The sequence below is a fragment of the Diabrotica virgifera genome, chromosome 2, assembly GCF_917563875.1.
Source record: "Diabrotica virgifera virgifera chromosome 2, PGI_DIABVI_V3a".
Classification (NCBI taxonomy): Eukaryota; Metazoa; Arthropoda; class Insecta; order Coleoptera; family Chrysomelidae; genus Diabrotica; species Diabrotica virgifera.
In genome coordinates this window covers 274,394,279-274,408,027 of record NC_065444.1, presented here as the reverse complement: position 1 = coordinate 274,408,027, position 13,749 = coordinate 274,394,279, and the positions used below count along the sequence as shown (strand labels likewise).

At 33.5% G+C, this 13,749-nt stretch overlaps 1 protein-coding gene across 4 annotated transcripts in view; it reads left to right on the top strand.

Moving 5' to 3' along the window:
* The window catches only part of LOC114335736 (unconventional myosin-IXa), a 209,504-nt gene that overhangs the window by 108,065 nt on the left and 87,690 nt on the right, over positions 1-13,749 (top strand). For all 4 annotated transcript variants that reach the window (XM_050644658.1, XM_050644660.1, XM_050644659.1 and 1 more), the window contains exon 6: positions 10,759-11,163. In XM_050644658.1, coding sequence (XP_050500615.1) covers positions 10,759-11,163 — 405 coding nt within the window. The remainder of the gene's footprint in view (positions 1-10,758; positions 11,164-13,749) is intronic.

Genomic DNA, 13,749 nt, shown 5'->3' with positions numbered 1-13,749 from the left:
GCCAGATTACTTTTGTCTGCTACATGTGGTTCACCACATGGTTTGGGTTTGGGTGTCCCACTAACAAGGGGAAATAGACGGATTAAAATTAATACAAAAACGCAATATTCGATTTAAACAATATAAAGGAATTTCGGGAAAAAGTTTCACTTTAAATAGGTGAAAGATTAAAAAAAACATTCTCACTTCTGTATCTTGAAGCAAAACTTAACTTGGACAGATCGGAAGTCAGAGTTGCCAACAGACAAACATTGTCGACTAGTTGTAGAAGGAAGGTATATATACGGAGTTGAGTCGTGGACTCTCACAGACGCTACCTGCAAGAAAATTGAGGCTTTTGAGATGTGTCGTTATCGTCGAATCCTGAAGGTATCGTATACCAAACACGTTACTAATGAGGGTGTTTTGCAGAGAATGCAAAAAGACAGAGAGCTGTTAACCACAATAAAAGCAGCCAAAATCGAATACCTCGGTCACATCATGAGAAACAGCGAGGAATATGTACTTTTGCAACTAATCTTGCAAGGAAAAGTGGAGGGAAAACGAGGACCAGGAAGGCGAAGGATTTCCTGGCTGAAGAATCTACGCACATGGTTCAACACAGCAACCACAAGTCTTTTTAGAGTAGCAGTGTGCAAAGCACAGATTGCCATGATGGTCGCCAACATACGAAACGGATAGGCACTACAAGAAGAAGAAGAAGATATACGAAGAGTAAATGGAAATAGAATTGAAAATAAATGAAAATTTAAATTGAAGAATAAGGATTAAAGAGAAAATTTAGTTGATAGAAAACTTTAGTGCCAACTACTTTTAGAAAAAAATAGTAAAATAAAACGGAAAGTTAGCAAATGAATAAAATCAAAAGAAATTGGAATAAAATTATTTGAAAAAATATAAGACGTAAAAACATGAAGTAAATAACAAGAAAAGTTTTGATTTCATTATATTTTTAATTGATTTATGGTCTTTGTTTATTTATTATTTTATTTTTATTAATGGTTTAACATTATTTTCCACACTTTAAACTTTATCACATTTTTTGAGGCATTGCTTGTTGCTTCTTTAATTATTTAAACCGGGAGATATTAACAGAAGTTCAACCACGATTTTCTAAGTCCTGCCCTTTGCAATACTGGAAGGTTAGAGAAGGTACTTACAATTTGTGAAAAAATCCACGGGTTTCCTGTGACATTTTTCTGTGAAAATTAGATTTTCCATGAATAAAAAAATTGGGAGTTGCGATGAATTTTTAAGTCCTGCCATATCCATAGAATAACAGGATACTATCTATTTTATGAAGAAAATTTTTTGGGCAGGACGGTCGCAAAAGTACTTAGGGAGTATACATATATACAAATATGTAATGAAAATAATGAAATTTTCATGATTTTCTAAGTCCTGCCAACTTAATAAATTAATTATATTTATTTCAAAATGACCAAAAAAAATATTGGCATGACGTCACCTAATGTTTAACTGCACTTGTTTCTTGGAAAATTTTGTATAAAATTTTCACTTTCGTTCCGTGATTTTCTAAGTCATAAAATAAATTTTGTTACAAAATAAATAATTTCAGTATACATTATGCAAAATGGCAGGATGTTTAGTTACACCAAGAAGGTTAATATAAATCTATTTTCAAAGAGGCAGGATGGTTGTATAGTTATTTCGTATAAAAAAATTAAATTATCTGTCTGTAAAATTATTTCAGGGTGTTATACAAACATATTCATATCACCACATTTTTCTTGAGTCATACCATGCCGAGTATGCTTAAAAAACACTAATCTAAAACCGTTTACAACTTTACAAATGTCATCAGACCATCTGGTTGGCGGACGACCTCTACTTCGATATGCTTCGTCTAGAAGAAGCATATCGAAGTCTTGTAATTAGTTTCTTTAAAATAGCTGCAGAACGCTTTTATTTGGAAAAACGAAAACTGGTACACTTATTTATCTTCCAGAGGTCAATTGTCAAATGTCAATTATCAATTGTCAATTTTTAGTACCGGTCATAGGGGTCCGTTTGGGTACGGAAACGGATATATTATCGAATAACTTTTCTGTCTAACATTTAAGCATCTCTGACACTGGATTATTGAATTCTGGGATAGTTTTGTACTAAAAGGTACTTTTGCTTTAACTCAGAAGAATACGCAGTGCAGTGTTCTAGAAAAATCGATGTGAAAAATTTTTCGTTTTTTGGTTTTTTGAGTTTAAAAGAATTTAGAAAAATTCTATTTAGAAAAACGAAAACTGCTACGTTTATTTCTCTTCCAGAGATGAATCGATTTTATCAATTGTGAATTTCTAGTACTGGTCATAGGCCTCTGTCTATTTAAAAGTACGCCCACCAATAAAACGAGTGTGATTCATGTGCCTGAAACTTTTTTATCTTCGAGAGGCCCCACACCAAAGAAACATAAAACATGAAACGTAAAACACGTTTCATGAAAATAAAACACAGCTAAACAAATTGAAGTCCGCACACACAAGAAGCGAGTGTGATTCATGCACATAAAACATTTTTATCTTGGTGAAATCTGTTTCAGGAAAGAGATCGTGTTGTATTTTTCGGTTTCAGTTTCATTGTTTTGGACAGTTAATTACGTGCATAATATGAATTCCAACCAAGAATTTAATATTGCATTGGTTTCTGTTGTAAAGTAGAAAGAAGAGTTGTACAATTATTATAACCTGGAGAGGTACTCGAATAGGTAATGATAAGAAAATATCAGTTTTCTTTAAACCAGGACCCACAATAAAACAATGTAGATGTTTGAATACTCAGTCTATAAAATTATTTAAATTTGGGAAGATGATTACTTAGTTCGTTTTCAACCAAATACGTACTATGATTATGATGTTGGGCAGTAATAAAAAGTTGCCGCAAGAGTAACAACCTCGTCATCATTACTTTCCATTGTTGGCTATACAAATTTTCATTTTGTTTCTTTGATTAGTATATAATATGAAACGGTATCGTCCTTCACAATTCATTTTTTTTTCATGTTTTACGTTTTATGTTTTACTTCACGTTTCTTTGATCTGCGGCCTCCCTTAGAAAGTAATAAAGGTTTGCCATGACAGCAACGACCTCGTCATAACTTTCCATTGTCGACTATACAAATTTTATTTTTGTTTCTTCGATTAGTATATCACATGAAATCAAATGTTTTTTCACAATTTATTTGTTTCTTATTTCAAGTTTCATGTTTCACGTCTCATCTTTCACGTTTTATGTTATTTTAATCTGCCTTAGGAAGCATTTTCAGATTAGTTGAATTGTGTTAAATTGCCTTAAAATTATTAAATTTATTAATTGCCTTTATTGCAATTATTAATTGCCTTAAAATCAATTTGTTGTTATTAATTTATTTTGTTGCATATCAATTTTATCCTGCCTTCTTACTTGTTCGAACACAAAATACACACGCATGTAACAGGCGCTGAGTTGCCGCACTCAACTCGTTTTCCTGATATTGTAGGATTGTAGATATTATCCTGATATTGTTTCCTATATTTGATAGCAAAATTTACTAACACTAACAACACCAGAACAAATCGATTTTTAAATACAGCATCTATCTACTTGCAACTTTTTGCATTGTGTTCAGGATAACATCAGGAAAAGGTGTATAATATAAAAATGCGTGGAAATTGCATTTTAGTGCAAAACATGCATCCAAAAGTGCATAAACCTGTCAAAATCGGTGTATGAAGGGCAAAATTTTGTTATTTGGGAGGTTTATGGAGTTACGAATACGCAAGCAGAACCGACCTCGGAATCACCTAGTGCCCAGAGTTGCTGCTAAGGCACGCCATCTTGAGTTTCGTGGGATATCGGCAATAAATTAAAAAAAAAAAACAGAATATTCGATGGTTTTTGGGATGGCCGAACACAAATATGACATTACAACCGACCCTCGGAGCACCTGGTGCCCAGGGTGACTGATCTTGAATTTAAGAGAGTTTTTGGAGGTCGATTCTGGTGGCGTATTCATGTTCAGCAACCACAAAACTCTTCGAGAAATCTACTTGCATCACTTTAGTGTCTGAATGCCTCGAAATTTAAGAATACAGTCACCCCGAGCACTAGGTAAAGATCTGTTCTAATGTGACATTCTTGTTCAGAAACCCCAAAAACCACCTGAGTAATCTGTCTGTATCAATTTACTGCCGAAATTAATATATAAATATGGTATAGAAAATGCTTAGCAAATAAAAAGGTACCATAAAATATCATTTTATTATAATACTAAAATACAGGGTGTCCCATTTAAGAAAACTCAAAAAATACTCATTCCGAGTTTCAAGTTTCAACCAACCCCGTATACTAAAATTAAACATTTTGGTATACTATTAATAACTGACAATAGTAGACTATATTAAAAATCGTTTAAACATAAATTAATAGAAGTTTGGATATCAAATCACTAACAACATGTATAGGGTGTGAATGTTCCTACAAAATTAAAAAAAAAAACGGAATTATATTTTAAACTACCTCGTATAATATTTCAAAACACTATATTTTATTAAAGAGAACATCGAGTAGAATCCAAAAATGTAAAAATATACAGGGTATTCCATTTAAAAAAACATAAATTTTTGTCACCCTGTGAAAACGGGTAGCCCTGTATATTAGAAAATACTGTTAAATTATAGTCCTATCTGTGGCACATATTTTACCTAAATAACTTTTTTCGTATATCTTACGACAAACGAGTAATTGGACTAGCCCACACTAATGTCCCACCCTGTATACAAAATAACCATAAAACCATCCTGCCTCTTTGTATATAGACTTATATTAAGATTCTTGAAACATGTGCAAAATGGCATGACTTAGAAAATCGTTGACTTTTTCACGAATTTTCTTACAAATCTAGGACTCCTGCCGTCTTACAAGAACCGTTTAACCTTCCTGCCGAGTACCGAAAAGGTATTGATTGTATTTGAGTATTATAACTTTTTAAAGGCAGGACTTAGAAAATCACGGAATCAGGGTGAGAATTTTCCGCAGAATTTTCCAAGGGACAAGTATACTTAAACATTAGGAGACGTCATGCCAATATTTTTTTGATCATTTTGAAATAAATATGTTTAGTTTATTAAGTTGGCAGGACTTAGAAAATCATGAAAATTTCATTATTTTCATTACATATTTGTATATATGTATACTCCCTAAGTACTTTTGCGACCGTCCTGCCCAAAAAATTTTCTTCATAAAATCGATAGTATCCTGTCTATCTACGGATATGGCAGGACTTAGAAATTCATCGCAAAACCCTATTTTTATTTTTTGGGAAAATCTAATTTTTACAGGAAAATGTCGCAGGAAATTTGTGGATGTTTCCACAGATTGTAATTACATCGTCTACCCTTCCAGTATTGCAAAAGGCAGGACTTAGAAAATCGTGGCTGAACTTCTGTATAATATCTCCCAGTCTAATTGTGAATGATAAGACGTAGCGTTGCTGCTGTGAAGCAATTTATTTATTTTTGTGTTAAGCAAAGTAATACACACAACCAAACTTATATGGAATCATCTGATATTTCTTATTATTTCGTGCGAATTAAAAAAAAACAACATACGAAGTCAAACAATATTTGTTTTAAAGTAATTTGTTCCCCAACACATACAAATTAAAGCAAACAATAAAGCCTGGAAATAAAAAAAAGTTGATCCATTATTCAAGAGAAGCTTGTACTGGCCGTGCACTTTTTTTAGATTGTCCCGGCAGGCTCTAATTTTTCTTTTAAGCATATCTCACAAGTTCTCTATAGGGTTAAGGTCGGGTGAGCAAGCAGGCCACTGCAGAAGAGTGATATCTTCTGCTTCAAGAAAATCTCTAGTCACTCTGCTGGTATATTATATAGGTACATTGTCATGCAGGAAAATTAAATTTTCTTCCATTTCTCCTCTCCTAAACCTACCTATATATTCTAGAACCAAATCAACAAAGCTGCGAACTGTTAAAGCTGGTTGGATAAAAATTATATGAGTTGTTTTACCGGTCATAATGCCTCCCCAGAACATGACACTTCCTACTGCAACTCTGTGAACAGATCTGGTAGTTGATCGATTCGACCGTTACTTGATGGAAGTTCATTTTATCTAACAATAAAACACTGAAAACGTTTGTTTTCTATACTTCCACAAAATTTATTACAACTATGTGACTACAGCTGTTTCGGCAGAGTGCCTTTCTCAAGTGATTTAGATTACTATGGGTTTGCCTTTTTAAAGTCTTTAACTGAAGAGGTTGAGGAGTAGGGAGCTGTTTGTCTCGAGTTGGTCATTGAGGATTATATCTGTATTTTTTTAATTTATTAATTTCCATAGATTCTAATAAAGATAGCTTAAGGCCTTTATTTTGAATATGCAGAATTTGAAACTGTTCATTAAAAGAATGATTATGATCTAGAAGGTGAAGTGCGTATGTAGAAGTGTCTGTTTTTCTATTGTTGAAAGCCCTTTTGTGTTCTGCTATCCGTTTGTCAAAGGTTCTGCCAGTTTGTAGGTTCTGTAAGTTTTCGGACAGTCACCACAAGTTAGTTTGTAGACACCACTCTGTAGTTGTTTTCTCTTTCGGCTCTTATTGTTCTTAATATATTTGCTTAAGTTGTTGTTAGTTCTGAAAGCTGGTGTTATTCCTTTCTTTTTTATGTATCTAGCTATTTTTGTTGTTAACTTGCCAGTATATGTGATAGAGCAGAAGGTACTGGGTTCTTTCTGTGGTGGTGGATAGACTAATTTCAGGGCTTTCTTATGGAGTTTTTGGTTTAAAATTTTATTAATTGTTTGTTCGTTATAGCCATTGTTTACTGCTATTTGTTTAATGATGTTCAGTCTATTTCGAAGTTATTTTTTGACATGGGAATTTCTGTCAGTCTATGTATCGTGCTATGGTAGGCTGCTAATTTGTGTTGTGTAGGATGGGATGATGAATTGTGTATAGTTGTATCTTAGTATGGGTAGGTTTATGATATACGGAGAACTCATGTTTGTTGTGTAGTCTGGTAATTGTTACATCTAGAAAGTTTATGGACTTATTCTGTTCTGTTTCTATTGCAAAGTCAATATTACTATGAAGTGAATTAATGTATGATAGAAATTGGTCAAGTTGCCTGTTAGTTCCTCTAGTACAGGGGTTCCCAAACTTTTTTGTACCACGCCCCCTTTTGTTGAAATGAAAGCTTCTCGCGCCTCCCCTTTACAATAAATTGTATGCGCCTAAATAGGAACAAAATCAAAACAAATAAGTATTAGCTTGAAAACAAAACATTTATTTATGCTGTCATAAGATACAGTGGAACCCCGATAAGTCGGCCCCCGATAGCCCGGAAGTCCGGCTAACCCGGACCGATTTTCATCAGATAAACATTTTGATTTTCAATATTTTGTATTTTTCAATTTAATTGTGGCTTATTTCCAATCAAAATAGTTAATTATCAGACAAACCTTTCAACAATAAAAATGTATGTAATATAATATTTGAGAAATAATGTGTACTTATGTGTGTAATTTGAACTATAGATATTGACTCATAGCACAGGCCGAAACAACAGCCACCTGTCTGTAGTATCTATTCCTTTTTATTTCAAACTGTCAGCATTGTTTAGGAAAGACTATTTAAAAAATTCTTTTATAAACAATGGTCTTTAGTATTGTGTGTCTTGTATTGGTCCCTTCCATTTGCTTACTTTGGGTTTGGTGTTTTTTTTATTAATTTTAATGAGTAGGTACTGTGCATATTTATAAATATATTTCATGTTATTTCAATTCTAACGGAGTTTATCTGTAAGTATACCGTATTTTATTAATTTTTACCATATTCTCCTGCTATCTCGGATTTTCGATAACCCGGATCGGTCGCGGTCCCGATTAATCCAAGTTATCGAGGTTCCACTGTACTATAATATCAGTTTCCATAAAATACAAAAATTATTAATACAAGAAAAATATATTAGGTTGGTTAGTGAGATGGATGTGCTTTCATTTTATTTACTAGTATGCCTATTCGTGGCTGAGTTTTAGTAAGCTCACAGCACAAGTCACTAGCAACATCAAGTTTATACCGATACTTTGTTTTAATTGCCACAAGTGTTGAAAATCGCACAAATAGTTACTTGAAAAAGGCAAATATAAATGAAGAGCTTCCCGTGATACACTAAGATACACTTTGAAATATTTTAACCAAAATGAAGGTTTGTCCATTATAACAAAGTATTTGGCAGAGGAATCATTCAAAAAATCATTTGGATTTATTTGCAAAGCATCTTTTTGAAGTGATTCAGGCAGGGAGTCTATGTTGACATGGATTGGATCAGTTGACATGGAATGGATTCTGTAAATAAAATTGTCACAAGTGTTTAGGAAGTATTTCGGAACTCTTCAATTAGGCTCTCCAAATGGTTTGATATTTGGATTTTTAAACTTGGTCCTTCATAAATGTCCTTGAAGCGTGTTTCTTATGAGATTGGCTCTAATTTAGAGAAATTTGAATAATTTCAGGGGTTTGCTGATATTTTACGCCTCCAAAGTTGAGTAATTAAGCCTACATCACAATGAGTAACTACTATATTTGAGTTTCCACCCTGCAGTTTTAGGTGAAGGCTGTTCAACGAGTCAAAGATGTCTGACAAATAGGCCAATATTACTTGGGTACAATGTTTTTTGAAGGCCATGTTTAGCTCATTTTGCTTTTGATGTTCCAAGGTGATTATTTCATCTTAAAGGTCAAATAATCTTGCCAACATGTTTCCTTTTAATAGCCATCGTACTTCTGTATGAAGTAGCAGTGTTTTGTGATCACTTTCTAAATTTTCAGGACCAATAAATCCTTATGCAGTATACTGCAGTGTGAACAATCGGGGACTCAGGAAGGTCGATGACACCAGAGTTTTAAACAGTCGAGTATTCAACACACTGTTTTTTATGTACTTCACTACTTTAATACACAACTTTAAGACATCCATAAGTTCATTTGGAAGGGTTTTTGCTGACAAGGCTTGTCGATGTATAAAACAATGTATCCCAATCACATCAGCATTTTTTTCTATTACTAATTACAAATAGCCTGAACGAAAACGAAGCATTGAAGTTGCGCCATCTGTACATAAACTGATCAGTTTTTGCCAAGATAGTTTATGTTTGTCAAAAAACTCTCACACTGCTTTCATAACATTAACAGCTTTTGTCGTGGTCTCCAGTCTCCAACTCTGTAGAAAAGAGTAGCTCGTCCTTCATTCTTTCGTTTTGAATATACCGAACATAAACAATTAACTAATAACATTGTGTTATGAATATGATAATATGATAATTATATGTTAGTACTCTCGTCTAGCTGAATAGCAAAAAATGGCGATTATTTTACTGCATCAACTACCTGGTTTTGTATGTGTTCGGTCATATATCATCAATGCGGCGTTTCACAGTATTGTCAAAAAGAGGTACTTATTTGAGATAACTTTTGCTTACTCTGCGTTACCAGATACAGTTTAACAAGCGGTTAATTTTGAATTTTAGAAAAATAACTAAATTTAATTTAATGTTCAACTTGTCTCGCGCCCCCCTGATATGACCTCACGCCCCCCAGGGGGGGGCGCCCCCCAGTTTGGGAACCCCTGCTCTAGTACATCATCCACGTATCTCCACCAATATAAGAACTGTTTAAATACGGGATGTTTAGAAATTGTTGTTTCAAGCTGGTTCATAAATATATCTGATAGCAATGGGCTTAGAGAATTACCCATAATAAGTCCTGCACTGTTGTTTGTGTAAATTTGATTATTGAATTCAAAATAGTCTTGATTTATGCAAATTTCAAGAAGGTGTAAAATTTCAGATGCAATGATCGGATTTGTACTATTATGGTGTAAAAGGTTTTTAACTAGAACAAAAGTTTCTGTAGGAAGAACACTAGGAAGAAGATTTTTTACGTCATATGAAATTAGTCTGGAGTTGTTGGGCAATTGAAAATATTGTATTTTATTAACTAGTTCTAGTGTATTTTTTACAGTGAATTTAGGTGAAAATTTAGTGTATTCTGTAGATCTGGTAGTTTTCGTTATTTTTGGTCTTCCTCACTCTCCACGTACACGAATTGGTCGGGCATCTGATTTTACAAAAATTCTGGGTTCGTCTGAAAATAGCAAATTTTGTCAATTTCCAATGTTCCAGTTTTGGTGTTGAAAACACCAATTTAGATGATCAATCTTGTGCTAACTTAGGAACCCGTGACTGTTTCCTGTTGTATAATCTTATACACACGAACTCTTTTTTTTATCGTTTTAACTGAAACACTACACCTCTAGCTTCCAAAAGCTGCTTTTGGAGCTGTAGATTAGAAATTGTTGGATCTCTTCTAGCTTCTTGGGCAGTGAAACGATCATGGCGAGCCGTTGTAATTTTTTGACGACTTTGTCTTGGTCTATTTGCAAGCTTTCCTAATTCCTGATACCTAACATAGGTTTTTGACACAACACCCTGTATTACATCTACCACTGCAGTTATGTTATGATTAATTTACAACTACAGCAAATAATCTCTAACATAGAGAGCTGTGGTATCCGATTGTTTTATCGGTTTGTTTATTTTCAATAAAAACCTTTATTCTTCGCAACCATAACAAGTTTTTCAAAAGAAATAAATATTGGTTTGAAATATAAGGTGATTCCATATAAGTTTAGTTGTGTGTATGTAGTAATAATTTTGAACCGAACCTAATTATCTATTATTTCTTAGCTTTCCTGGAGCGACGAACGAAACTTTACTCCAAAAGTTTAACACCGTTCACAAAGAGAACAAATTCTACCAGAAACCGCAGAAGAAAGAGGGCGCCTTCATAATAGTCCACTACGCGGGAAAAGTGAAGTACCAAGTGATGGACATGCGGGAGAAGAACCTCGACCTGATGCGACAAGATATCGTAGGAGTTCTAAAAAACAGTTCCATGGCCTTTGTCCGAGAACTGGTAGGGGCCGATCCCGTTGCAGTGTTTAGGTGGGCTATTGTCAGAGCCTTTTTTAGAGCCTATTTTGCCTTTCACGAAGCGGGAAGGAAGCACAGGCAAGGGAGAGTGGACGGGAATAAAAATAACATCCAGCAGAGGTATTCGAGGAATCATATACCGAATGAAAATCTCATCAGGTAAATCACTTGACCAGTTTATGCTCAGTTTTCTATATTTATATAGTTTGACAGGTGGGATTAGGTCTTTTATTTTAATTTTAATATAGAAAAACGGTAGTGCCGGTTTTTTGGTTGGTTTTATTTTTAAATGGGGGCGCAATTATGATATCAAACACTTTTTAGGACGAATAGATTTTCCAAGCATATTAACGTCATCTATGTCGTCTTAAGAGGAAACAGTAGCGATCAACAGGTAGCGAAAACGCGTTCCAAGATTACGGCTGTAATTTTGAATATTTTTTCGAGATATTTGGCACACGTATTCGTAATATAATAAAGAATGGCGATACAGAGCCCAATTTGAAAAATATATTAATATGTGGAAATTACTCTGTAATTAAATACAATATTAAAAAAACGAGCCTGTACCGCCATTAAGAAGAACAAAAAAATACACTTTCTTCAAATAAATTTTTTATCCGATGCCTAGATTTTGTCTCATTTTGGAACTACTAAAATTTTTTATTTCATTAGTAATTCCAAAATGACACAAAATCTAGGCATCGGATAAAAAAGTTTATTTGAAGAAAGTGTATTTTTTTGTTCTTCTTAATGGCGGTAAAGGCTCGTTTTTTTAATATTGTATTTAATTACAGAGTAATTTCCACATATTAATATATTTTTCAAATTGGGCTCTGTACCGCCATTTTTTATTATATTACGAATACGTGTGCCAAATATCTCGAAAAAATATTCAAAATTACAGCCGCAATCTTGGAACGCGTTTTCGCTACCTGTTGATCGCTACTGTATCACCTTAATTGTAGTAACTCTTTTTGATTTTTCATTTTTTGTTAATGTGCAGTTTAATGTGCAGTTAATAAAAAAATATTTTGTATAAACTACAAAAGCATCTTGGAAAGGTGCTATTATAATTATATGAAAAACTGTTTTTTAACAGAAGTTCTTGTCCGTAAGTTTCATCTTTAGGAAACTTAAAATTCAAAATTTCTATCTTCATTTTGATAAAGCAGATAAGAATAGCTCCGTTTTTGTGGCATACTCAAATCCGTATTCGTATAAGGTTTTTATATTTTTGGTCTTACACTCCTGGCCAAAAAACCCGGACACCTTAAAAATGGGTCATTTTTGATGTTTCGAATCTTCTAAACCTGTTGTCAGATTTTAGTGATTTTTTTAATATGGTATAGCCTTATTGCCTAAGAATATCGATATAGTAATAGTGTTGCTGAATAGGTAACTGTCATTGCATACCGGATGTAACAAAGACCCTGTGGAATATTCTAGCATTTAAAAATATTGAAATTAAAACTAAATTGTAGCCTTAGCCCTTCTTAACATTCTGCTTTTTGACTCATTTACTTATGTTGGATAATGAAAAAGTTAGGTACTTTGACAACTAGCCATGTTCTTCATCTATACAGGGTGTTTCTAAATAAGTGCGACAAACTTTAAGGGGTAATTCTGCATGAAAAAATCATGACCGTTTGATTTATAAACATATATCTGCAATTGTTTCGTTTTTGGATGTTGAATTTTTTCTTACACACTGACGATTTATTTATTGCTCTATAACCGGTTAAGATATGCAAATGAAATTTGGTGGGTTTTAAGAGGTAGTTATTGCGCAATTTTTGGCATACAATTATGTATTAAATATTCACCATTGGCGTGCATACGGGTCATATTACCTGTATGCACGCCAATGGTGAATATAAAATTTTCAGTTGTGTGTCAAAAAATGTGAAATTACTACCTCTTAAAACCAACAAAATTTCATTTGCATACTTGATCCGGTTTTAGACCAATAAATAAATCGTAATTTTGTAAGAAAAAATTCAACATCCCGTATCTCGGAAACGAAGCATTTGCGGACATATGTTTATAAAATAAAACTGTCATCATTTTTTCATGCAGAATTAACCCTTTTGTAGCACTTATTTAGAAACACCCTGTGTTGATGAAGAACATTTCTAGTTGTTAAAGTGCCTAACTTTTTTATTATCCAACATAAGTGAATGAGTCAAAAAGCAGAATGTTAAGAAAGCCTATGGCTACAATTTAGTTTTCATTTCAGTATTTTTTAAATGCCAGAATATTCCACAGGGTGTTCCGAACTTTAAGGAAAAAACACAGTATAATTGTTACACCCGGTATGCAATGACATTTACCTGTTCAGCAACAACCCTTACTACATCGAGATTCTTAAAGAATAAGGATATAACATACTGAAAAAATAACTATAATCGGACAGGTAAATAAACCAGGTTTAGGAGATTCGAGACATCAAAAATGACCAATTTTTAAAGTGTTCGGATTTTTTTGGCCAGGAGTGTATTTGCCAAATGTTGCCTCGTTGTCTATTGATTCCAAGACCAGAATCTTTCAGTATCATATTCAGAACCTCGATTTTTGACCCTTCGCTTCGTTATCGATCATTCGCTATATGTACACTAAACAGATACGAAGCGAATACGTTCGATAACGAAGCGAAGGGTCAAAAAGCGAGTTCCTGATACAGTACAGCGTTTAATTTTCATATGGAAGGTCCAGCTTCAATTCCTGGTAAGAACAAATCTAGCA